A 26,010-nucleotide genomic window follows, 5' to 3' on the forward strand; every position below is an offset into this window, starting at 1 on the left:
TGACTGGTTACTCACAACTTAATATAAGGCTGAATTTATTTATTTATGAAGCCCCAACTGTCATTCATACTCATCTTTTCAAACTAAAATCTTTTATTATAAAACCATTAACAGCCAGCAATGTATGATGATCAGTGTCAAGGAATAGAATGTTAACATCCAGTAAGAAGCAGGATCCCCCATTCTTTAAAGTTAGACCCAGTTCCAACCCAACTTGTAGGTCTAATAAATGTGTTATCATGAGTAAATGAGTAAACATCTTTTATTTCTTAGTATTCCTCATCTGTATAATAGGAAGAAACAGTGCCTCTATCTCACAAGAGTTGTTGCAAGGCTTAGCTAATGTATTTAACTAGTGCCTGGTGGGAGTAGCACATAATGCTACTGTTATCATATGGCAATATTTCACCTATTTTCATTTCCAAGGCTAACCCACAAAACATGAATAGTCTGACAAGGTATAGCGATCACTAATAAATCTTAGGTCACTGTGCTTAGAGCAAACCAGTGTTTATGAACATACTGCACACTTAGACTTGTCTAGTAAACACCCATACTTCAATTTTCAAGCCATCACTTCTTCTCACGTAGGTCCCACACAGACAGCAGAAAGAATGAGGGAAAATGAGTTGATTTTTAAAAAAAATAAAAGTAACTCTTAAACACCTTTTTCAAGGCAAAGGAATACAAGGAGGTTTTCTTCTCATTCTTTATATACACTCCTTAGATTTCCCTCTTTTAATTTCTTTCCTTGTTCAAGGCCATCCCTAATGTTGCAGGAGTCAGACAAGACAGAGAGAGAGAGAAAAAAGAAGATGAACAATTGGAATTGACGTAAGCAATTCCTTTTCTTCTAAATCCTCATAACTAAAGTGGTTCTCTGGCTCTTTCAAATATTTCAGTATAACAATGACAGATATTGAAAGAATGACTAATGGAAGAGCTATGAAATTGTTACTGGAAAAAGTATTTGAAGAACAAGAAGGAATCAAGCTTAACATCCCTGGGTGTATTTTTGATTCCCCAGAAACCTTCCTAAATTCTTAGGAGGAAGCAAAGTTTCTGATTGTTCAAAAAATGTATAGCTGCGTATTCATGATGTACTGTGGCTTGACGGTGGGAAAGAGGGCTAAACATGGTATTAGGAGATGAATTTTAATGCCTGAGTGACCTTGAATGAATCATTTAACCATTCTAGATCCTCTTATCATTGTAAAATGGAAGTTTGGGGAAAGTTCTAAATCTGGTTTGCCATTTAATAAATGATCTTGGGCAAGTTTCTCAGCTCCTTGAAGTTTCAGTTTCCTCATCTATATGTTGGGGATAGGAATAGTCCCTTACAGAGCTGTTTCAGGTTTTAATAAGGTAATTCATATAAAAGCTTAGCACAATGTCTGGTGTCTGGTAAGTGCTTAATAAAGAAGAGCTCCTGAGTTATCTTTGTGCTGTCTCTATAAGCATATATAGAGTACTTTGGGGCCCCAAGCACTCTCTCAGGAAAGCTGTGTTGAAAGGGGAAAAGTGTCACTCTAGGCAGGACACAGACAACTGGGTTCTAGTCTTGGTTCTCTTACTATTTATGTAATTTGGGTGGGCCACCCTGCTGATCTGGGCTCCTGTTCCAATTTATAAAGTAACTTGCATCATCATTTTCCTTTTTGTGTGTTGCAGAAATATAGCATGATTGTGGTAAATATGCCCTTACGACTTACTGCCTTTCCTAACTTTGTTGTAGTTGATGCAGGTCTTGGGTTACATCTGCAAGGTCTGATATAACTGTGACTATGGGGAAATGGGTGATATTTTATGGCCAGCCTAATGATGCTTCTTCCAGAAATGCACTGTGATAAATAGAGAAGAGTGTCTGTATTTGATTATAGGAAGCTCATAAACACAATCCCTGAGATCTCTGAAAGAGTAAGGGGAGTAATGATAAGAATAATATATATAACTTGATCACCTAAAGTAAAACAGATAGACCAAAAGCTCTAGTCTGTTACACCTAATGCTGAGCGGTATGGATTCTAAATTCTAGAATAGCTGCAGTTTTTTTTTCATAAACCAGTGTCAGAAAATACCAGTCAACAAATTTGTCCTTTTACAGTACAAATAAAAGTGAAGATGTGTCCATAAGAACCATTCTTTTTATGTAAGTCGCTGGGAGAGATAGATGTCTTGGGTAAGGTTGACATGGTGGGGAGAAGTCAGTGAAACCCACAGACACTAAAGATCCTGGAAAAAAGTCAAGTGGAGAGCAAGGATCAGAATGCCTCCCTGAGTGTCCTAATTCTTGAGTATTTATCTGTCCCATATTTTCTATCTTCTTTCCCAATTTCAGCATTCAGCAGTGAAGGAGCTTCCTTACCAGTTAACCTGCACGTAGCCTATCCCAGCTTATATCTACCCACTCACTTCTAGTAGGTTAGTGTTTCCAAGTCTCCGATTTAACATTTTTGTCCTGCTCTCAACCTGCCACTCAAGGCCCTCAGTAACTGAGCCTCTGCTCGGCAGGACTGAGCTTCCAGTACTGCCCAACCGCATTCTCCCCCCACTCCCACTCACTGAACCGGGGCTTAGAACATGACATTTGGCCCATGTGAGCTGCAGTGTCCCCATTCTGTTAGATCAGACGTAATAGCTGTTCCATGTGCCTATATTGTGGGATAAGTCCGAGACTGAATCTGAAACTCCTGTTTGAACCTCACAGCCTACTGGGGAACAATGTGGGCAAAGGGGGAAGCATTGGCTTCAGGGTCAGATGCACCTGAGTTCAAACGCAGGCTCTACTACGAATCATAGCTGTGGCCATATCTGAGCCTTGATTTTGTTACATGCACAAGACAGAGAATAAGGTCCATATGGCTGGGTTAAATGTGAACACGTGTAAAGCATAATGCTGGTACATTTATAATGCCAGTTCCCTTTTCCCCTCGTGCCATCCCCGCCTTCACCTCTTCACTGTCACACTACTCAGGAATAACCTCACCTGTTCATTCTATATCTAATTCCTTCACATCCCTCAAGGCCCGTCTCCCCAATTTAGGGATAAGGCCCTACCATGAAGCTTACTTCCCCCATATAGTAAGGTTTGAGGATATTACTATTTCATTTTGTGACACTGTCTGATTACTTCACATCTCTTTGACTAGGCAGTCAACTCCTAGTTATCTTTAGCACCTTCCCACATTGGTGTGGCTTCTAGAATGGTCAGCAGACTCAGACTTTGGAAGCCACTGCTTAGAGGGAATGCGAGAAGGGGCTGAGAAGCCAGACCTAAAGCCAGCTTGTCCTTGATACACGGTGATGTTACATCTGGTTAAGTGGAGTGACATCGAGGTTAGCTTGCTGTTCCTACGGGGAAGCAGTGGAGATCTCTCCTCTGCAGTCACCCACCCAGAAAGACGGGCAGCTGCCCCGGACGCGGTTAGCTTGCTGTTCCTACGGGGAAGCAGTAAGGATCTCTCCTCTGCATCCACCCACCTAGAAAGACAGGCAGCTGCCCCGGGACACGCAGGTACAGCTGCAAGGGAGCAGACAGGCGTGGCAGGATTTGAGGAGATAAATGCATAATGAATCAAAATTTTACTCTGTTCAAGCCACTTTTATCGAAACCAGACCCTTTTTATCTTTCAGCTCTTGGCAAGGGACCTGAATTCCTGCACTGCAGCCAGTCTTTCTCTCCTTCCAGATCGAGAGCTCGAAATAAACACACAGAGAGAATGAACTGTGTTTTTCTTCTGCTCAAAAGAGGAAACCTCAAATTAGAAAAACTGAGCATGATTTTATTCCCATCAACAAAAGTCAAAATACTATGGGGAACATAACTTTTCAATCTAAAAAGATTCCCCTCAATGCCGTCAAAATGCAAAAGAGGATAGGATTCAAAGCATACTAAGTAGGACAATCCACCAGGCAGTGAAGTTCCACATAAGAACCCTTGACGTTTTCTCTTCAGCTGCACAAAACTGGAACTGAAATTATGTCTTTAGGTGCCATGTACAAAAGAATTCTACCCAAGGTTCTCACCATGAGGTGTAAATTATTCATGGAAGATAAAAATGTACTCGATTACAACACTTATATAACTTAGCTTCTCCTTAGAGAATCTGCAAATATGTTTATTAATTTAACATCATGGCAGTTGCTTCTGAGGCAGGAAAAGAAGAGGTCTGTTGTCTTATTTTCTGCTTTCTTGAAGGGAAAAAAATAATCTGTCTCTATGTGGCTCTCACCTCAGACAGAGTTCCCTTTCCTGCTCTCCTCTAAAAAAAAATTTGACCACACTAGCAAGTCTGGATTCCAAAACCCTAGCCACACTGCACATGGAATTTAGACTCAAATTGCCAAGAGCCTTAACTAATAGCATTAACTGAATGCAAATACTGTAATTTTTATAGTTTTGTTTTTTACTTGAATAGATACAGCAGGTTCCAATCTCTCCCCCCACCCCCAGACTTACTGACTTCTACCTCTCTTCACAAAATAAAATATTTGATATGGCAATTCTGTCTCATTTGAAGCAACCAGATCCATTACTGAAATGGAACCTCTCTATAGTTAGAATAACAAAAAGTTACAGGTGGAGAAACAACTGTAGCAGTGTAACCCTGAGATAGATGTCTCAGCCGGAGCACAATGCACAAGAGTTGTATTCTTTTTCTTTTTTTTTTTTTTTCATTTTTCCGAAGCTGGAAACCGGGAGGCAGTCAGACTCCCGCATGCGCCCGACCGGGATCCACCCGGCATGCCCACCAGGGGGCGATGCTTTGCCCCTCTGGGGCATCGCTCTGTTGCGTCCAGAGCCATTCTAGCGCCTGAGGCAGAGGCCACAGAGCCATCCCCAGCGCCCGGGTCATCTTTGCTCCAATGGAGCCTCGCTGCAGGAGGGGAAGAGAGAGACAGAGAGGAAGGAGGGGGGGTGGAGAAGCAAATGGGCGCCTCTCCTGTGTGCCCTGGCCGGGAATCGAACCCAGGACTCCTGCATGCCAGGCCGACACTCTACCGCTGAGCCAACCGGCCAGGGCCAAGGGTTGGATTCTGACACTTGCTGTCTCGGCCTTTTGGAGCAGAACATACTTGAGGCCCAGCTGCTTTCTATAATCTGTTCCCAGGAACTAGCAAACCATGAGAAAAGAGTCTTCACAGTTTGATCATCCTTACATAGAGGCCAGCCTCAGGAGAGGTATCTGACAGCAGTCTACTCCTCCTACACTGGGGCTTTGCAGTACCAAGATTTTCTTGTGAAGAAACAGGTTCTAAATTGCTCAAGTGGTGGATAGTGGGGAACATTTAATGCCTCCTACACTTTTCTGAATATAGTCCTGACAGATGGCTTTGAATAGTAGATTTATACAGCTCTTTGATATGAGAGTTTAAAACATGACCTTACCTTTTTAGATTTCTTGGTTAGTAACGGCTGACTTACATACCCAAGAATCTGTATACAAATAGCTTTGAAGTTGTATTCACATTTTTATGTGAGAAATAAGGAAATATGATTTGCTTTTCCCTTCCCTCTCTAGTAGTTTGTAGTAGGCCATACAAAGCTTAATGTATAAATCTGTTTGCATGTCATTATTTCATATTTCTGACTATTTCTGATATGATATTGTTGAAACTGATTATCTATAGTAAACAGATCAAGCATGTCTGGAAAATAGGATTTTATGACTTCTCAAACATTCCAGTACATAAAGGGTTGTGTGTGTATGATATATTATTAACAAATTTTCAATAAGCTTAAGGCCAACTTTCTGTTAAATAGATTTAATCTTTGGGGAAGCATTCAGAAGATGTGAGCTTGAATCTTTAAAATTAAAGGATTTTTAATATTAAAGATGAATGACCACTTTTTGAAGATGTGACTGCTGATTAACATATTACCAACAATATAATTTGAGCTCACCAGCTTTAATGGTAGTGATGGAGTGCTGCATTAAAAAAAAAAAATCCTAATATCTAATGCATAAGAATTTGTTTTTGTAGCAGGGACTTATGACAGAGAATAAATTAGGTAATTTCCTCCACTGTCCACATAGCTGTAATTGTGGAAACTTAAGCAAAATGTATTTATACCAAATCTGAAGGGACTCTTTCTTTTGCACAAAGGTCTGGAGGTCTTTAAGCTTTGGTGGCTCTGAAGTCTCATTTAGGTAGCAAGTAGGAAGCTGAATGTTTGGGGTAAGCACACTGAAGGTATCCGACCACTGAGACCACCCAACTGCTGTTCTCAAAGGGATTCAGTTCAGGTCCTACAGAGGCAACTTAGTGGCTAACCTTTCATGCCAGCCCAAATTTCTTTTTCTGCCATGTAACACTTGTTTGGACAGGTTTTGCCACAGTATGAAGTAATTTTTCTGTTCCTCTTTCACTAAAGTAACTCTCCCTATGTCATGGACAAAGACAAGACAAAGTAGGCCAGCTGCCAGCTGCCACTGTCTCAGTTTAGGCTCTTGTTAAGACCTCTCAATGGTCTCCACAGACTCTCCCACCTAGAATCCATCTGCTCATTCTTACTAGAGTTTTATCCTGTTTGAAAACTCTTCAGTGGCCAAATCAGGGTCAAGCCCTTTAACTTGTCATTTAAGATCCTGCACAATCCGAATCAAACCCTATATTGTAGCAAATTCTGCAAACCAAAGCTCTGACCAATATCTTGTTAGTACTTCTCTGCTAAACTTGATACTTTCCCACCTTTGTACACCGGTGCTTGTCACTTTCTATCTAGCGATGATGCTGTAAGGAACAGGCTGACAAAGTCCTTGAAGAATTCAGAAGAGAGAAAGAGTACGTCTAGCTGCAGGGGTTCAAGGAAAGACCCAGAGTGTAATTGTATTTTAATTGTTCCTTCAAGGATGTGATTAGGTAAACTGAATAACCTCTGTGTATGAATGAAGAGACTAAGACTTAAAATATATTTATTTGGGAATTATTTTCTCCCCTTTTGAAATAGAATGTAGTTTTGAAATAAAAAATAATAAAGCAATGACGACATAAGTTACTACAATTTAAATTATAGGAATTCAAATCTGTACTCTCATTTTATTAAGTATAATTTCTTATAATATGAAGCCTTGGCCGGTTGACTCAGTGGTAGAGCTTTGGCTCAATGCGTGGATGTCCAGGGTTCAATTCCAGGTCAGGACACACAGAAGAAGCACCCATCTGCTCTCTACCCCTTCCCCTCTCGCTTCTCTCTTTCTCTCTCTCTCCCCCTACTGCAGCCATGGCCCAATTGGCGAGAGTTGGTATTGGGTGCTGAGGATGGCTCCATGGCCTCTGCTTCAGGTGCTAAGAAGCGCTCGGTTGCTGAGCAATGGAGGAACACCCCAGATTGGCAGAGCATCGCCACCTAGTGGACTTGCCAGATGGATCCTGGTTGGGGTGCATGCAGGAATCTGTCTCTCTGCCTCCCCTCCTCTCACTGAATAAATAAAAAAATAAATAAATAAATTCTTATAATATGAAAAAAACTAGGGAATCTGGATATTAAACTGTTTACTTCTACCTCTTTTAGTGTATACTCTGAGATTAAACTTGTTTCAATTTAGTCATCCATAGATTTGTTCGGTTGAAATTAAATTGGCTGATTTATATGGTATTCTCACTTTCAATTCGGATTTCCTTTGTTACCACACTATTTGTGATATGATTGGCGGAGGCTAAGAGTAAAGGCCAAGACAGTGATCCACAAAATATGCTTAGGAACTTGGCTTCACTAAGACAAAGGACTAATTCTTTTTTTACTTTGTATCTTACTTTTTTACTTATCTTACTTGTATAGAAATTATTCATAATTTCCAGCCTACTCACTGGTTATACTACTACTAGGATATTACTATATGGTTACATAGTATAATTAATATATATCTGCTACATGGTTTCTAAACATAACCTGGCTATTCCACAACTAGCTTGAAACTATGCTCAAATTCAGTTCATCTCCCAGTTTAAGATTTCTCTTTGTTTAAGCTGCGTCAGCAAGACTCCTTCATTTTCTTCTATAGCAACAGGGAGTTTGTTGCTTAGGGTCCCATTCAACAGATAGTTCATTTGTTGATGAAGTAACTTTTATGTATTTATAATTATAGAGAGAGGCAGTGTAGCATGGTGGTTAACAGCAAGGCCTGTGTAATCAATTGCCTAGGATTAAATTCCAATGAGACCATTTATTAGCTATTTATTTTAGCCTAAGGTAATCAAACTTTGTTTCAGTTTTACCATCTATAGACTCTCTCTAAAATAAAAAAAAATAAGGATGTTGATAACCATACTTATAAGACTATTGTAAGAATTGAATGTATCTATACATATGTATTCTCTTTCATATAATATAAAATATGTATATGATATGACATAATATATAATATATGAGAGAGAAACCATTTTGAATAGTATCTTGTACATAATAATTAGTTTGTAAAGAATAATACTATCATTAGGTATAATTTGTATATGAAAGCTAAAGATCTTAGTTGAAACAGGAAATAGTTGTGAATAAATTTGTTTTATTATATTTTTGTTTCTATATCTATTCCCAGAACTAAACAACTAAAAAATTATTTTACATTTCCCAAAAGTATTTGGATTTTTGCCTTCATATGATTTCAGACTACAGGTCTAAGTTCAGTTAAAACTTTCATTGCTGGCCCTTTGATTAAACCCTGAGAATAGAATTTATAAATTTGTTGCTTGTTCATCTTGACTCACCAGGGATAGCATGTAAAGAAACGCTGAACTGGAGGACCTGTCATGGGATATTTTGGTCTATCTCCTCACATCCATGAATGATTTATATCTAATTACAAATACATATGGGATTTGAACTATCTGAACTGACAGTCTAAATTGATCAGTGAACTTAAAAACTGTCAAAACCCGACCACATTTTGTGTTAAAGATGGATAGCTCAATGAAGGAAGAGAAGGCAGAATGCTTATCATTCACTGAACTCTGAAATATTAGTACCACTTTGTATTCTGCTTGTGTTTACCTTCATAATCTCATACTTTGGGCCTAGCATAACAGCTAAGGAACCACAGGCTTGTTGAATCTTCAAGCTGGTTCGAGGAGACCTAGCTCTAGTCTTCCTCTTACAAATGAGAAAACTGAGATGCATTACATTTAAATGACATATAAGTCACATTGGGTATGACTCAATTAGAGTTTAAAAGGTGAAATCTAAGATGATAAACTTTTCATTTCACAGTTATCAACAATCGCTGAATTCTGAATTCTTGGGCACTAAAAATAAATTTCTAAATTCTTTGGTAGCTGCTTGGCTCTTTGAAACTTATTGAAAATACATAGAATATCATATCTAAAAGTTTATGTTTACTACTATTTCGTTCTCTGTGGTTTTCATGTGCAGGCAGACATACATCAAAAGCTGCCACCGGATTTCCCTTCATCACTGATATGCAGTCCGGCAACTATCACATTCAACACTGCAAAACACACAATCTAGGATTCCTAAAGCTCCTGTTAGGTACTCTTTTAATTTTATTTATTTGGATTTCATTGAAGTTAAATATCAATTATACTGCTGTAAAATTATATAATTTAGCTTTTGAATATTTCATACTTTCCAACCCTGCCTCCTTATACATATATGTACTACATACATATAAGATTACAAATATGTACAGAATCTCTTGAAATGTTTTCTACCAAAGAAGCCAAAAAAATCACTTGGCTGACAAAATATTTATGATACATGATTGAATATTTATCACAATAAAGTAATTTTCCCTAAAATTCCAAATTATGTCTTTAATCTTGACTTCCTTTCCATTCCTAGGAGAGATATCCATTAAAAGTGCTTAACTTGTCATAAAATATAGGTAAAATTCCATTGTAACCAGTACTACTCTATTATACTTCAAACTTGTTTTTTTATGAAAAGACTGTGTAACAAAAATTCTGTAAAAAATCACAAAACCATGGTTCAAGAAAGTAGGACTTACACATAAAAGTAACAGATCTCTAACTTTCTTATTAAGAATGAGCAGAGGTCTTGGCTGGTTGGCTCAGTGGTAGGCCTGGAGTGTGGATGTCCTGGGTTCGATTCCCAGTCTGGGCACACAGGGGAAATGCCCATCTGCTTCTTCACTTCTTCCCCTCATGCTTCTCTCTCCTTCTTCCCCTCCTGCAGCCATGCCCGATTGGAGCAAATTGGCTCTGGGCACTGAGGCTGGCTCCATGGCCTCCATCTCAGGCACTAAGAAGAGCTCGGTTGCTAAGCAATGGAACAATGCCCCAGATGGGCAGAGCTCCCTAGTGGGCTCACCCCCTAATGGGCTTGCCAGGTGGATTCTGGCTGGGGCACATGCAGGAGTCTGTCTCTACCTCCCCTCCTCTCACTGAATTAAGAAAAAAGAATAGCAGGGGATCCTGACCTGTGGTGGTGCAACACATGTGGTGGATAAAGCTTCAACCTGGAACATAGAGGGTGCTGTTTAGAAACCCTGCGCTTGCCTGGTCAAGGCACATACAGGAAGCAACTAATATGAGTTGATGCTTCCTGCCTTTCCCTCCTCTTTCTCCCTCTGTCTAAAAATAAATAAATAAAATTTTAAAAAGAATGAGCAGGGGAAAAGATATGTTCTAAACCTAATAACAGATGGATGCACACTGTCTCTCCCTTCTCCCATCCTATCATTGCAAAACAAAAAATCTTCCCAGCTAAGAAATTGATTTTGCTACTCTTTGTTCTACCTGTTTTGAAGCTGAGTTGGCTTTTTCTAGGGGTAAGTTGGCATTTTGAGGGTGGTGAGTAAAGAGATGAAGAATGATCAATATTTTTTGTGTGCCTGAGTGTCCACGGGGCCTCGACTCCCGCCCTTGTTCTTTCTTGCTTTATCACAATTTGGAGTAAGAGCTGTCATGGGATTTTATTGTTATTCCTTCATTCAAGTGCGTTCACACCTCTCTGTTTAGTGATGAAATCTATAACACTGCAATCACATATTCACTTGAACATGGAAAGAAGTGTGAAGCAGCCCTTCCTACCTGCAGAATGAATTTTGGAATCTGCCATTTACTCCCTGACACAAGTTTTCCAGTGTTTCTCATTAGGTCAGACCTCCCCTCTAGCCTACTCCTATATCTCTTTTCATGTTTTGTCAGTATGCTGGTTTTATCTAAAAAAAACAAAACTAAGCTGAAAACAAAATCAAAACTGCTCTTCTATGAAGGGCGGGCATGTGCAATTAAGTGTTTTTCTTGGCCAGGTAAGAGTTTTTGCTGACTCATCCTCATGCACATCTCCAAACCAGGAGCATATACTTGCAAATTGGTTGGCTGAGGTTAGGATTGCATTCAGCCCGTGACTACAGAGTGGGAAATAGCCAACTGGTCCTCACTGAGAAATAGTACATCCATGGTCTTATCGGCACATGCATTAAACCAACAGAGTTAAACATCCCTAACAGTTATATCCAGCCTTTGTGAACTCAGTGCCTAAGTACTCTTCTTCCAGTCTGGTTTGGCTCTTATGCCAGTATCTGAACAGATTGTATCGTAGGAACCAAATGAGTTTGGGAGCACATATAACCAAGGTGAAATGTTAACAAGAATCATTCAGACCTCAAATTTGATACTAAGGAAAAAGGGAAGACTTTTCTAAGAGAATGTTTTCCCCCTGTAACAGATGGATAGGGTCTGAATGAACTGAATCAAAATTAGCCAGTTTTGAAGCACCTGCAGGAGAGCTTTTGTAATTTCTCTGTGGCAATTCACAAACCACTGGATACATAATGCTGTACTAAAAGGAATTTAAGCCTGTCAGGTTAATTACACAATATTAGGTACGAAAACAAACAGTGCAACACAAAACATAGCTACATCATTATTTGCAGTAAATGTTAACTCTAAATAAGTGCAACCTGTCCATAAATGCTTGCTATAAACTAATTAAAAAAATAAAATTTGATGGATAAACATGAAAAAAAAATTCTCACAGAGAATTTTTTTTTTAAATATCAGCACTCATTTAGAGTTTGGGATTTGTGAAAGAAAGCTTTAAAAGGAGCAAACCTGATTGGCTGTGGCTGTTGCTGCGAAGGGGACACTTGTTGCAGGAGTTGTTGCTGCAGAGACAGTGGCTGACGTAGCGCTGTGCATCATGGGTACTTTCAGGAGGGGAACCATGGGAGCAATGAACAGGAGGGTGTAGCATTATGGTAATAGAAGTGGTATTTTGGCATGGTGAATATCAGAGCAGCAAGCCATCATGGGTTAAACCAGCAGATGGCATGCAATCACAATGCAAAGCAAGGAAGCATGGGAGAGAAATAAAAAAGGGAAAATAGCTTATTACAAGTACAATTAAAGGAAGTTTAAAAACATAATCAGTGATTCCCAGAAAGGCCAAAGCAGATTACTTTGGTTGATGTATTTACAAACATTTTACTTCTAACAATAGATAATTCCCAATTCAGAGTCTATAGTGTTTGTAATAATGATTGCTTCTAAAAACTTGAAATGTAATGTCCAGTTAAATAAGAATATATAATATTCATCAATAATCACAATTCTAAAATATCAAAATTTCAGTATATTTGAAACTAATTTGGGATAGGATATTTTTTAGAATTTATTGTGGTTAAGTTATTTTTTTGTCAATTTGGGACTGCTCTTTTGAAATGAAATTACTAGGGATTGTGGTTTATTTGGGTCAATAAACTGTGCAGTAAAAATCATGGCTTTGATATAAATTCTAATACAGTTACTATGAAATAGCCAGATAAATTCTGCCAGTGCTTACTTTTCTTTACTCTAAATGGAACTAATTTTCATGTGTCCTAAAGACAGACTCTTGTAGCAAGACACTGGGATATGCAGGGTAACGATATATTATTAAAGGTTAATATTTAAGGGAATGCTAAGGTATAAATAACCATTGCAAACAAATCAACATTTAAAATTAAAAAAAATAAGGCAGGTCAGATATTTGTTTTCAAAATACATCCATTTATAATTTTTAAAGAATAAATACTTCTGGGAAACTCTGATAATTCTAACACACAGCAAAGAGGAGATAAAGGCACACCACTATGAAACTTTAAAACATTGATGAAATTAGCCTGCCTTTCTGATAAAGTAAGCTTTTTCTTTTTCCTTTTGCTAAACCATATAAACTATAAAGAGAAACAAAATACAGTTCATTTAAAAGCAGACTCATTCTGGTGGTTTTTATGATTTGTAGTGGTTGTTCTAGCACAGTGGTTGTTCTAGTCACATTAAAACGGTCATTTTCTGAAATATACAAGTACATTTAACAAACCTATACGTTAACTCTAAAGCCAAATAAGCCTTCAGATCTACCATTTCCTAAAGCATTTCTACCATCTCTCAAATAAATTTCAAGCAAGTGAAGGTATTATACATAATATAAAAGACAAATAAAAAAGGTTGAAACCTACCAATACTGGTAGCGGGTGTCATGCACAAAACTGACCCTGCATGTCATGCAATGGTAGGTGGAAAAAGTGAATAAAGGGAAAGAAACAGGTTAGCGGTTTAGAGTTAACATTCAAAGTGAGATTGAAGCACAACCAGAAATAAGTAGGGTTAGTTAACAAATCTTTTAGAGCCATTCACATTTCAGTACTGACACAAATATATCTGATTTGTTTTAAGCCAATATTATTCAAAGCTCACTCCTTAGACTGCTTTTCACACTTTCTATTCATATACATCAACATGATTCTAATAAGAATGACATGTGATAATGTTGCAGTGTCTTTGCTCAAAGACCTCAAAGTATTTACAGATATTATCAAGTTAATCCTCCATCGTAGACACTGGATATTTTACAGATGAAAAATCTGAGGCATAGTAACTACTCCAAACTCTTGTGTAGTGTGAGTCAAGGGTAAGGCTAGAAATAGAATTCTATTCCTAAATCCAGGTCAGGTTTTGTATTCACTGAATTACACTGACCTTATTATTGCTTTATAGTTTGGTTGTAAAATGTTTTGTGTCAATAACAATTTGATAATAAAAACAGTCAGTAATTAAGATTCTGGATCCTCCAAATCAAAGGCTTGTAGATCAGGCGAATTTTAGATTGCTGCTTGAAAACCCTCTAATATAAGAAGGACAACTGAGGTTGCTATTAGCAGTATGTGATCTATTTTCTCACTATCAAATTTATTATGATAAAGGAATAATATCTAGCAATAAAATCTAAACACTGTAGAGGCAAAGCAGTGCAGAATTGGGGCTGAGTTAGGACCAGAGTTAGGGATTTATGTTATAGCTTGCTAGTAGGTATTCCCTCAGGGGGACCTTTGGTAAAATTCCTAGGAAATTTCAAGTTGATGTCTAAGTGGGTAGGTGGGAGGTGGAGAGGGAAGATTTTAGTCTTTCCTTGGGAATAGTTGCCTTGCCTGTGGATGATCTTATTAATGTGCTAGAATTAGAAAATTCTGACTATAAATATTGTGGAGGACTGAAAAAAAGAACTGTATTGAAAATAATTATCTACTTCTAGTTTAGTTCCTTAGATGAAAATCAGAGTAATATAGATTTAGATAACTGAAGTTTGGGTGTCATGTGGTACAAAAGAATTAGTTTTTAATGAATAGAGGTGCACCCACTTAGGGCTTATAACTGCCTTCTGGGATGCCAGGTGAAGAATCTAACATATGTAGGTCTTTAGTCTCTCTCTGAACTGTTCACACCTAAGGGTGACTTTTTTGCCTGCTCTACGTATTGATCAGGTAACATTAACTAGTCAGGAAAAGCGGCTATTTATAAGGCTACTACTGGATTCTTTAGAAAACATGCTAACATATCCAGCATAAAACACACATATAACAACACCTCAAAATCCTGTTCATGACACCCTATTTTTCTCCAGCGAATTTTAGAATATCTTTCTAATCTTCACAATTAAACTTCCTGAAAGTTACCTGCACATAAATTTATTTCCCTATTTTTTCTTCTAGTCTCACCAATTTGGTTTCTAGTTTTACCTCTCCACCTAAACTGCCAGTGCAAGCAAAGAATTCCATATTGTGGCAGTCAGCGGGAGTTCTTCCCTCTTCACTTAACTTCTTGAGTCTCAGTAACAGTTAGCACTTAGCCACTCCCTCCATAGTAAATCACTCTTTTTTTCTTGTATTTCTGATAATACACACACACACCATATACACACATGTATATGTATGTATGTATATATACTTGTATAAATGTATGTATACATGTATATATCTATATATATAGCTAGATAGATATATATAGATATCTGTATATATAAAATTTTTGGTTCTTTTCCACCTATTCTGTTTTTTTCCCCTGTTATGTCATTCAATTCACGATATCATTCAATCCAGCATCTGAATACTATCTATGAGCTTAAGGCTACCAGACTTAGGTATCCCGCCAAGTTCTTTCCTTTGAGCACCAGGTATTTTCATCTAACTGCTCACTAGGACTTTCAACTTAGATATCTGACAAGTGTCTCAAATTTAACATGCCCCAACACTGATCTTTCCCACAGAATGTTTCTCCACCTCAGGAAATGCTAGAATGACATTACTATCTATGTAGTAATTCTAGCTTAAATTGAAAATTATGCTTGACACCACTTTGCCTTGTGCAAGTCCCTGGTCCAATTCACCAATAAGTCAAAGCAATCTTGCTTCAAAAATGTATCTTGTGTCCTGGCCAGGTAGCTCAGTTGGTTAAAGTATCATCCTGACATGCCAAGGTTGAAAGTTCGATCCCTGCTCAGGGCACATAAAATAATCAACCAAGGAATGCATAAATATGTGGAACAACAAATCAAGGTTTCTTTCTCTTTCTCTCCTCAATCAATCAATCAATAAAATTTAAAAATTAAATGTATCCTCTTTTATTCTTCTTCTTTTCTAAGTGATAGAAGGGGAGATAGAGAGACAGACTCCCAAATATGCCCAAACTGGGATCCACCTGTCAACCCTGTCTGGGGCCAATGCTCTGCCCATCTGGGCCATGCTTCAACCGAGCTATTTTTAACACTTGAGGGGAAGCACCATGGAGCCATCCTCAGTGCCCAGGGCTGATGTGCTCAAACTAGTCAAGCCATGGCTGTGGGAGGGAAAGAGAGAAAGAGAGAGAGAGAGAGAGAGAGAGAAAGAGAGACAGGGGAGAGGTAGGGGTAGAGAAGCAGATGGTCACCTCTCCTGTGTGCATGAAACTGAACCCAGGACATCCACACACCAGGCCAATGCTCTAATATTGAGCAAACCAACCAAGGCCTGATGTATATTGTATTTGTCCATTTCTACTGCCATTTCTCAAGTTTTGATCACCATTATCTCTAGGCTCAGCTATTTAATAACATAACAGCCTAACTGGTCTTCCTGCTTCTTCTTTTTTTTTTAATGAAGAAATTGTGTTTTTTTAAAGATTTTATTTATTCATTTTAGAGAGGGGGGAGGAGAAGAGAGAGAGAAGGGGAGAAGAGCAGGAAGCATCAACTCCCATATGTGCCTTGATCAGGTAAGCCCAGGGTTTTGAACTGGCAACCTCAGTGTTCCAGGTTGACGCTTTATCCACTGCACCACCACCACAGGCCAGGCCTTGCTTCTATCCTTGTCTTCCACTTAGTCCATTCTCCACTCTTCTGCCACTGTAAACCTTTCCAAATACAGACCAGTTCTCTTCTCTCCTGGAAATGATTTATTGCCTTCTCGTTGCTTTTAGGGTAAAGGCCACCTATGATCCAGTTTCTCACTAGCTCCTCAGGTCATCCTCTACCCCTTTCCCCTGGAACCATGATTCAGACAGGTTAGCCTTTCCTTTCTTTGAACTAAACATATCACACTTTTGTCCTACTTTTGGAATTCCCACAAGCTCTCCCCTCTAACTAGAATAATCTTTACCCCATTCTTCTTATCTTCCAGATCTAAAGGTCTAGTCACTTCTTTAGAAAACTGTTCCATTTTTCTTTTACCTACCTCCACATGCCATTTAAATCAGCTTTCTATTTTAAAATCTTATCAAACTCTTTACTTTTTTCATTCAAAGTACTCATAAAAATTTTTAATTGTATATTTATATGGATATTTCTTGAATATCCATCCGTCTTCTCTCCTGTACCCTCTGGGAGAGCAGGGTTTATTTATATATGTCTAGGTCTATGGGGCATATAGTAGGTGGGCAACTGGATGAATAAAATGTTCTCAGCCATTAGTGATAGTGTGTTGGGAGCAATTTGTTCCTAAGATTTGTTAAAGTACCTAGTTTGTGAATGACTTCATTTCAAAGTTATCCCTGTAAAACTTCCATGTTATTCTCTTGCATTCCAATACGGAGGGGCTTTCTTGGAGGGCTTTCCTGTGTCATGCATGTGAATGTCACTGGGTTGTAATCCATCAACAGCAACTCCTGCAGTCATTGTGGGCTAGAATTGGATACATCACATTGTCTTCAGCTCAGGATATGGCTGAAATGCTCAGCCAAATTAATATTAAGAGCTTCAGTCTCTATGTGGTATAAAAGTGATATGAATGTTGGAAACACATAGCTTTAGGTATGTAAGGTTGTGTTACTTAATGCCAGATTCTGGCACCGATCTTGTTTTCATGTCCCATCTTTCCCTTTTCATCTCACTTCAATCTCCTCACCCACCTCCCAGCCTCCTGAGTACTTTACACTGCAGCTACCATGGACAACTTGCTATTCCTCAATATACTCTTCCCAACACTTGCTGTCCCCCACTACCAGAGATGCTCTTCCCTCATCAGCAAAATCTTCCTTACAAAAGCTAAGCAGAATTGTTCTATGAAAAGTCTTTCTTTCTCCGTATCCATTGTCAACTAGTCAGTACAGATGCTGATGGCTGAATACACTGCCTCTTTCTCTTTCACCCTCAAATAGCTTTGCTCATATCCTAGTGTAGCCCTTAATGCTTTACCTTATATTTGATTCTCACCTAGTTCTGAACTGCTTTGCATTTCCATTACTGGTTCTGGAACTGAGAGTATACTGTGTGCTCAACAACTGTTTGCTGAATTGAATGGGATACATGAATTCTACTGTGGTTTCATACAGATATAGTTTCCACTAAACACTCACAAATCATTTATGAAGGTGTGTGGTAACCTTATGTAACATTATGGTTTCTGGTCCCTAGGCAATATTTATGCTAGCACTTTTCCCTAGTCTACTTATTCTATATTTTCAATGTAATAAAATAAATCAAGGAGGGAGTCAGTGGGTTGTCTTTGTTGTTACCAGCTGAGACATTTCACTAAGGCACTAAATCTAATCAACAAAGCCTTCTCGAATGTTTCCTACATCAGCTGCAGAAATGTTTCAACTCTAGAATCTGTGAATCAGAATTATCTGGATGATTCCATTAATTATATATTTCACTTTGCAGTGTAGACACAGCCTCAGTTTTTCCATCTGCAAAATGCAAATAATTATGTCTACCACTGGCAGAACTATCTTGAAGAATAATGTGAGAATGTACAGTAACTCCCAGAATAAACCTGTCAGAGAAATGCCAAGAACTGTTATGCTGCTATTTTTGCAAGTGTGTGTGGTTTTTGCCACTTTCCTAACATAGCAAAGTAAAAGTATAACTACTAGGTTAAAAGAACCTCTATCAAAAAAGGAAAAAAAGGAAACTCCCACCCACTGCAAATGTGCTAGGGCATCAACCAGGGTGATAATTATATTAGCAGGTTTGGGAGAAGAATCCCATATTTTGCATAATATTTTATATTAATATCTCCTTAGCCTGAAGATAGAATTTCTAAAATCCAAATTCACATTGTGTCAATGGGAGAATTTTAGTAGCACATCAAAACATCACCATGAAGGACCTGTCAATAAAGGGTAACCTCTGGGAGAACATAAAATGCTTTTTGTTTCATATTTATGACAGCTATTAAAGTATTTGTAGAAAAATCAAAATCTGTCAGTTTAAAAATAATGGGTTAACCATCTATTAAGTTATAAAAATATTTTTGAACATATCACTTAATTTGCAGAGGTTTAAAAACAACAATGATTAACAGTGATGATTATTATCATTTTTAAATTATGTTGAAAATGTGCTTTGTGAGAAAGAAAGCCCGAGGTAAAACTAGAGCCAAAATAAACACTGACATTTATGTTATGGATTTAAGTGGGGGAAAGATTATGCAAACTCCTTTTAAATAAAATTATTTTCTCTTTCATCATTTAAGAGAATCAATGGAAAAACTTCTTAAAAGTTGAAATACCATTCCCGAGCATGAGGGCCACATATTTGTTCACTATGATATTTGTATCATGTTATAGATGGAAACACTTGTAATTCACAGAATTAAGTGGGTTAGGACCCATTTTTTTGGCTCCCAAAGCCCACTCAATTGAGGGTTGCCAGACACACTTGAACAGTTCTTAAAGAATCCAGCAGAGGGTGGAAGTGCACAACCATAGCAGCCTGTTCGCCTACTGCTTTTCAGTACAATGCATTTCATCAACAATTATCAAGTCATTGCGTAAGGGACGATGTTCCTTCTTGCTTTGAAAGTCTTTAAATGGTTTCCAGGTGAACTATTTTAAAATGAGAATTCTTTCAGCAATTTAGCAAATCAATAGTTATCAGATCGAAGTCTTAAACATGAGTTAGAGACCTGCAGTCTTTTACACGGTTTAGCTCTGGGATGTCATAGACATTCCCAGGAAATGGCAGTGGCATTATCACCCACTTTTCAGAAACACACTTGTCCTTTTATGTTTTCTTCCTTCTGAATATATTCTTTCTTAATTTTTTGCTCTTAAAATATCTAGTGATGAGGTCTATAAAATAAGACACTTGTAGAAATCACACAGGACCTCGAAGTACGTTTACCTTCTAGTAATTATTTTACAAACATGTTATATCAAATAGATTACATGTACAAGCACTGCTGTGCTATAACTGCACTGATCTGTCACTAGGTAAGGATGTAATAGGACAAAAAGACTGACTCTACAGCTCTATGAGCATTTTTTTAAGAGTTGAACAGAAACTAAAATAAGAAAACTAAATACTAAGAACCATTTTACTTGTGATTTATATTTTTACCATAATATATACTGTTAACAGGTTAACAATTAATTTAAAACTGTAGATTTATACAAAAAATACCATAGAAATATTTACTCAACTTCCTCCTATATTAACTCTTGATATGCTATGAGATTTAAGGAAATGGATAATAAACCCGAAAGTCCAACCATGTAGATTAGGATCAACAAGCTCTTTTTGATAAAATTATTATTAGTCTATATTTACCTTTAAGTTACTATCCTGGGATGACAATTTTGACTTTGAAACTAGTAATACAATGGACAGTCTTCTCACTAAGGCCTAAGTAGTGACTCTCTGGTTGTTGTTTTTGGGGTTTTTTTTTTTTTGACACTCTAGAAAATATTGTGAGAATATTATCCCTGCTTCTAACACAGACTAAAAGGTCAAAACCACAGTCAATTTATGGTGACTCCTTGTGTTTGTATATGGTGTATGTAAGTCTGTGGTCAGGGAGGTGGGCAGTAAATGGAGGAGGGTTGACATGCATTGTACTTTTTGTTTCTTCACTTTTATTTGATGTTTTACACCAAACTTCAAAGGAGAACTCTGTGGCCTCTACATATGGAGGCCCAGGGAGTGTCATGTCATGTACATTGGACCAGCCATAGGAAAACTAGGTTCTAGGTCTTTTTCTCATTGGTTGTGTCACCTTGGGAAGTCACTTCACATTTGGGGGGAGCCTCAGTTTTCTCATCTGTAAAACAATCAACTGGATGAGGAAATCACTAATAATCCTTTGAACTTCAAGATTCTATTATTTAATATAATTTATCTTTTAGTGGAATAATAGAGTTAATGCACCTTAGCATCTAAGATTATCAGGCACTGGCTTAGAAACCAAGGATAAAAGCTCTCTGTATTTGTAAACTTGATGGAAGTTGAGAAGAATGGTGAGAGAGAATGAATGTAAAAATATGAGTAGAGGATTGCTTTAATTTGGATAGCCTCATTTTTTAGTGCTCTGAATAGGAATAGAAAAGAAAAGGTTAGTATTTACAGGAATTGCTTTTTTTTTAGGTCATTCAGGGTTAATGACAAATTTCAACTGTCACACATAAAAGATCTTATTTACATAAACAATTTTACACAGTATGTATAAATACAAGAGACCAAAAGGCCTAACTACAATTTACTTCTCATGGGTTTAATCTATCCCTTCACTGTTTAAAATATTTGGCTTTAGAATCCTAACAGTCATTAGCTATCAATCCAAGCAAGGTAAATAAATATATCTAGCTAGCTAGGACAGTTATGAGTTTCAGGCTATATTTATTGGACCTTTAAAAGCCAACTAGATGCCTCCAAACAGCTTAAAGAAATGAGAAGAAAGCACATGACCAGAAGGGCACACGGACACAGGACTTGGAATTGTCAGGGCACATACCTGTTGGAATAAACGCTGTGTGTTGCTGCAGCTGCGCACTGGTGAGAGCCTGCTGGTAGTGCAAGACGCTGGGGTTGAAGACCGTGCTGGCACCGTTGCTTTTTTCAAGTGCTTGTCTCTTTGGTAAAGGATGAAGAGCACCAGGTGGAAAGGCCTATAAGTGAATAATTGGATAAGATATGTATAACTCAAAGTAAATACACCTTCAGTGTCCACAGAGATCATCAATTGCAACATTCTTTTCAAAAATGACAGCTAAGGAGTTGCCTCTGCCATGCACCTTATTTTAAACAGCGGCAATGTCGAATGAGTGAGAATTTGTTATTGAGAGCGAAAGCATGATTTCTGAACCCAAAACAATAGCATCTTAACTAAGGAAAAGAAAAACTATCAAGCAACACAACAAATGGCTTCAGGTTTTAAAAAGTTAAACTATTCTAAGGAGGGAAAAAGCATTTGTGTTATTATTAATACCTATTCTTTTCTTTAACTAAATGACAATTTATTGAATTTAAATATTAATAAGAATTATAATGAGCATTTTCTGAGCTAAGTAATTTAAATTTGCTTCACTCTTTTGGAAAAGGTATTAAAATTTGTTAGGATTAATTTATTTTACATATTACATATGAAAATGAGATGACTAAACACCTTATTGAATTTTTTCATTAATTAATAATGATTTTTGCAACCAATATCTTACAAGTAATACAAATCTCAGATGGTTCTCTGAAAAGCTACATGCAAAGCGAAAGGTGAAAGGTCAAAGTACCAGGTCTACAGATGCTTCGAGAGGTCGCTTCATTGCTTTGGCAGTCGACTGAGTCTTTTAATAACAGGCAGCGAGCACATGATGGCAGTGGGCCAATGGGATTCAAGCGAATTAACATACAGGTAAACAGCAAGCAGAGGTGCATCATGGGAACGGCATTGCATTGTGGATAGGTGAGAAGGAAAAAAATATTCTGAATGCAATATACAACGTACAAAACACTAGGCATGCACAACAACAAAAATGTTCTCTAAAGAAATGAATATTACACCTTAAATTAGTATTGAAGCAAAAATGCATCTACTATACCTTAGTTAAAAGCATATAAGAGAGTAAAATATAGATGTTTGAAATTCAGGAAAGTTAATCAAAACAGCAGCTTGCATACACACCATAAGCATTTTTTATATTGCTTCAGAAAAAAAATGCAACTTTTAAGGGCCACAGGATTGAAGAACTTCTGATAAGTTAATTTTCAAATATAAAATAATCAATGCACTAAGTACATAAGATCCAAATTTAAAAATATCTTAAATTATATAAAAATAATTTTTAATGAAGATCTAGCCTAACAAAATGAAGTGGCAAACTGAGACAAACAAAAAATTCAGGCAAAAAAATATTCAAACACAAGATTATTTAGGCAAAACTGTTTGGATCTTAATTTTTTGTCTGAATCATGGATAATTGTCTCAGTTCTTCTCTTCACTCTGCTATGAATTGGCAATGTGGGATAAATTTCCAAAGTTAACAAGTCTTAAATTTGAATAGTAAATTTCTCAAATTTTCCACTTCTATTCCATTGTACTGTTTCTAATGACTAACTTATCATCCATTCTAATTTTTCCATTACATTTAAAATTAAAATTCAATTTATCTTAAACTCAACTTACCGGATTACCTTAAAAAAATACCCTTTAAAAAGGTATTTAGTTTCCTCAGTTATCAAAATAATTTATATTTAATAATTCTATTTGTACTTTTAGCTACAATCAGTGAACAACCCAGTTAATGAGATGTGGAACTCGTGGCTAGAACAAGTACAATAGCTAAAAATAACAAACAGCTAAAAAATAGCAAAGTACTGCTTGAAATAATAGAAAATAATATCTTTAACTTATAACCATACTTTGGGTAGTTTCATTTAAACAGCTGAAATAATAACAAATATTGATTGATTTAGATCACAACAATAAAAAAATTTTCCTATTCCTTGATCATTGTAAAAATCTAAAAATTCTATGATGAAATTCTGTGACAAAAAAATCTGAAAGAATAGCTCCAATGCAAATAAAAAATGAAATACCCCTTTTTTGTTTTTAGCACAATAGGTAAATCCCTCAAGTTTGTATAATAAATAAAAATGTTATACTCTAAAGCTCTGAATTAGAACTATGGCATTTGAAATAAAATGAAATAGCACTAATCCCTCAAAATGGAAAATAGTAAATTATACTGTTCTTGGAAAATAAAGGGCTGTTTATTATCATTTGATAATTCAGGATTAGAAGTATAGAAATAATAGGAAATCAATTCATAGAAGAGCTATGGGGAGAGGACTAGAAATATAGTGGAAAGGACTATAGGTTGAGAAGATATTTAGAATAGCCAATGGAGAAAATGTTTTGGATGGCAGTCTTGATAGAGGCCATCAAATATTGTGAAATTATTGTTCTGAAAGTAGAATTGTGAACAGTTTTATAAACCAACAAGCTCCACAATAAGAAAACTTCTTTATACTGAATATTCTTTCTTCAAATGTAAGTTCTCCCTTATGTAACTTCCATGACACCACTTTTATTTAAAATCTTTCATTCCTGTATAGTTATATATTGCTAAATAATGCATTTTCTTTAGCTTAAATTCGTCTGTGCTAACTATATAAGGTTGTAGCCTGTTCTCATAGAGTGCACTGAGAACCTTAACTGGATGGTTAGACTCCAAATTATTTTGAGTTACAGAATACATCCACTAGTGAGTTGATCTTTTTTGATATGCTAACTAGAAGAGTGATTATGTCTACAAAGGGTGGTATTTATGAACAAAATTTTGATTTAAAAGAGGATCATTTAATGAAATCAAGTAGAAAAGCAAATATTAAATATTTTTCCCTAGGATTATCACCTGGATGATTAATGTTTTCTTTTTCCTGATCTCAGTTTTCTGAAACTTCATTTTCATAGAAATTATAATAACCAAGGAATGCAAAGAAACTCAGAGCTCTAAACTGAGCTGGACATTGACAGCATCTCCTTTTCTCGATATTGTCGGTTACCTTTATTAGACACAAACGTTTTGTCTTTTGAAAGAACTACTAGGTCTTGGAGGACCGAGGACACATACTAATATCATACACACCTCATACTTTGAGGCACATGACTAGACTGTATTAAGAAATCTGTATGGATAATCAGGTTATAATACAACATTGTAGTATGCAGATGTTCTTATTTAGAGGATATTATTTGATTGATATTATTTACTTCTATAGAAAGATCTTTAGGCTTAGAACAGACGTTAGAAGTCACCTAACCCAGTGCGTGTTGGGGGCTTCCTTAGGCACCAAGGAACTATGCAGAGAAAGAAGTTTTCTTTAATTGAACTCCTACTGTGTGTCTGACACTTGGCATTCATTCTGGCTGGCCTTACCAATCTTTTTATCCTCTGCACCCTCTGGGCCTCCTCCAGCTTGTGTACATGTAGCCAGCTTTTTTTCTGGATCAAGGAACCATCCAACTGTCAATTTAGGCAAACAAACTAAGGGCCCATGCCAGGCGTTACAGGCAAAGGCCAAATCTGAGGTATCAGGAACCCCCACAACAATAGTCAGAGCTGCCACTTTAACATAGAATAAAAGGATGCAAACAAGCAGGATGGAATTCTAAGTTCCTGCACATGTTTTACAAAATACAGATCTCCTTGTGTAGCTCCATTTGTACGTGTGTGAAGAAAGACTGCTAGTTGAAGATGAGATGCTCTTTGTGTTACAATTACCAGAGAGAAACTCAGGCTTATTTTCACATTTTAAAAATTCCAGTGAAGATAATGCTCATGTTTTAAGAGGTAATGTAAAAAAAAAAAAAAAAAAAGGCGGCTCTAACAGAAATAAATGTCTCTTTTCTTGGAATCAAAGCTTTAAATTAATTTTCAGGGTCCAATTAATCAAAAGAAAAGGAAATAATATCTGGACAGTAATAAAAACTGCACTACAAAAATTCTTTGTGTTCAGATATGAAACCCAGGTGAATGGAATATTAGTATCTTCTTACTGCAATCCATTTGTTCTTTCAAATAGGGAAATAAAATAATAGTTTTTCTTCAGGTACTGAGTAATCTTTCTTCCAGAGTAAGAATACTTTGGCTTTATCCAAGTGCACCTAGGCTGGTTTCAAATGTGCCTCTCACTATACTAAAAAGACATGATAGATTCAGTAATTTTCATGTAATTGTCAGAAAGAAGTTGGCTTTTGTTCTAAAGCTACACCATTTCTTTGGGCTGTCTTTGATGATGCTGCAAGATTCCCTGAAATATTAGAACTTCAAATTTGGGCATAGTGTAACAACCCAGGAAACTACGGTAACTAAATATACTGACACCCACTGCAATAACCTCTGTGCATCTTGATGAGTATGATGTGATAATGTGTGGAAAGGTGCATAGAAAAGTACAGTCTTGATTTAAAGACAACAGCCTGAAGAATGACCTGTTTGTGTAAATGGCCATTATCCCCAGCAACCCAGGTCATCTACCATTTACATATAGTAGGTACATTGTTCCTTCAAAGATATAAG

General features: G+C 36.9%; 1 protein-coding gene across 8 annotated transcripts in view; it reads right to left on the reverse strand.

Annotated features, from left to right (window-relative positions):
- Window positions 1-26,010, reverse strand: part of MBNL2 (muscleblind like splicing regulator 2) — a 162,786-nt gene that overhangs the window by 14,697 nt on the left and 122,079 nt on the right. Inside the window, exons 6-9 of one of the 8 annotated variants that reach the window (XM_066380665.1) lie at window positions 22,219-22,272; window positions 21,447-21,600; window positions 13,425-13,460; window positions 12,037-12,131 (exon numbers count right to left, since the gene is read on the reverse strand). In XM_066380665.1, the coding sequence (XP_066236762.1) occupies window positions 12,037-12,131; window positions 13,425-13,460; window positions 21,447-21,600; window positions 22,219-22,272 (339 nt within the window). The remainder of the gene's footprint in view (window positions 1-12,036; window positions 12,132-13,424; window positions 13,461-21,446; window positions 21,601-22,218; window positions 22,273-26,010) is intronic. The other 7 variants (XM_066380667.1, XM_066380664.1, XM_066380669.1 and 4 more) reach the window with 7 other exon arrangements.

This window comes from Saccopteryx leptura, chromosome 4 (assembly GCF_036850995.1).
Source record: "Saccopteryx leptura isolate mSacLep1 chromosome 4, mSacLep1_pri_phased_curated, whole genome shotgun sequence".
NCBI lineage: Eukaryota > Metazoa > Chordata > Mammalia > Chiroptera > Emballonuridae > Saccopteryx > Saccopteryx leptura.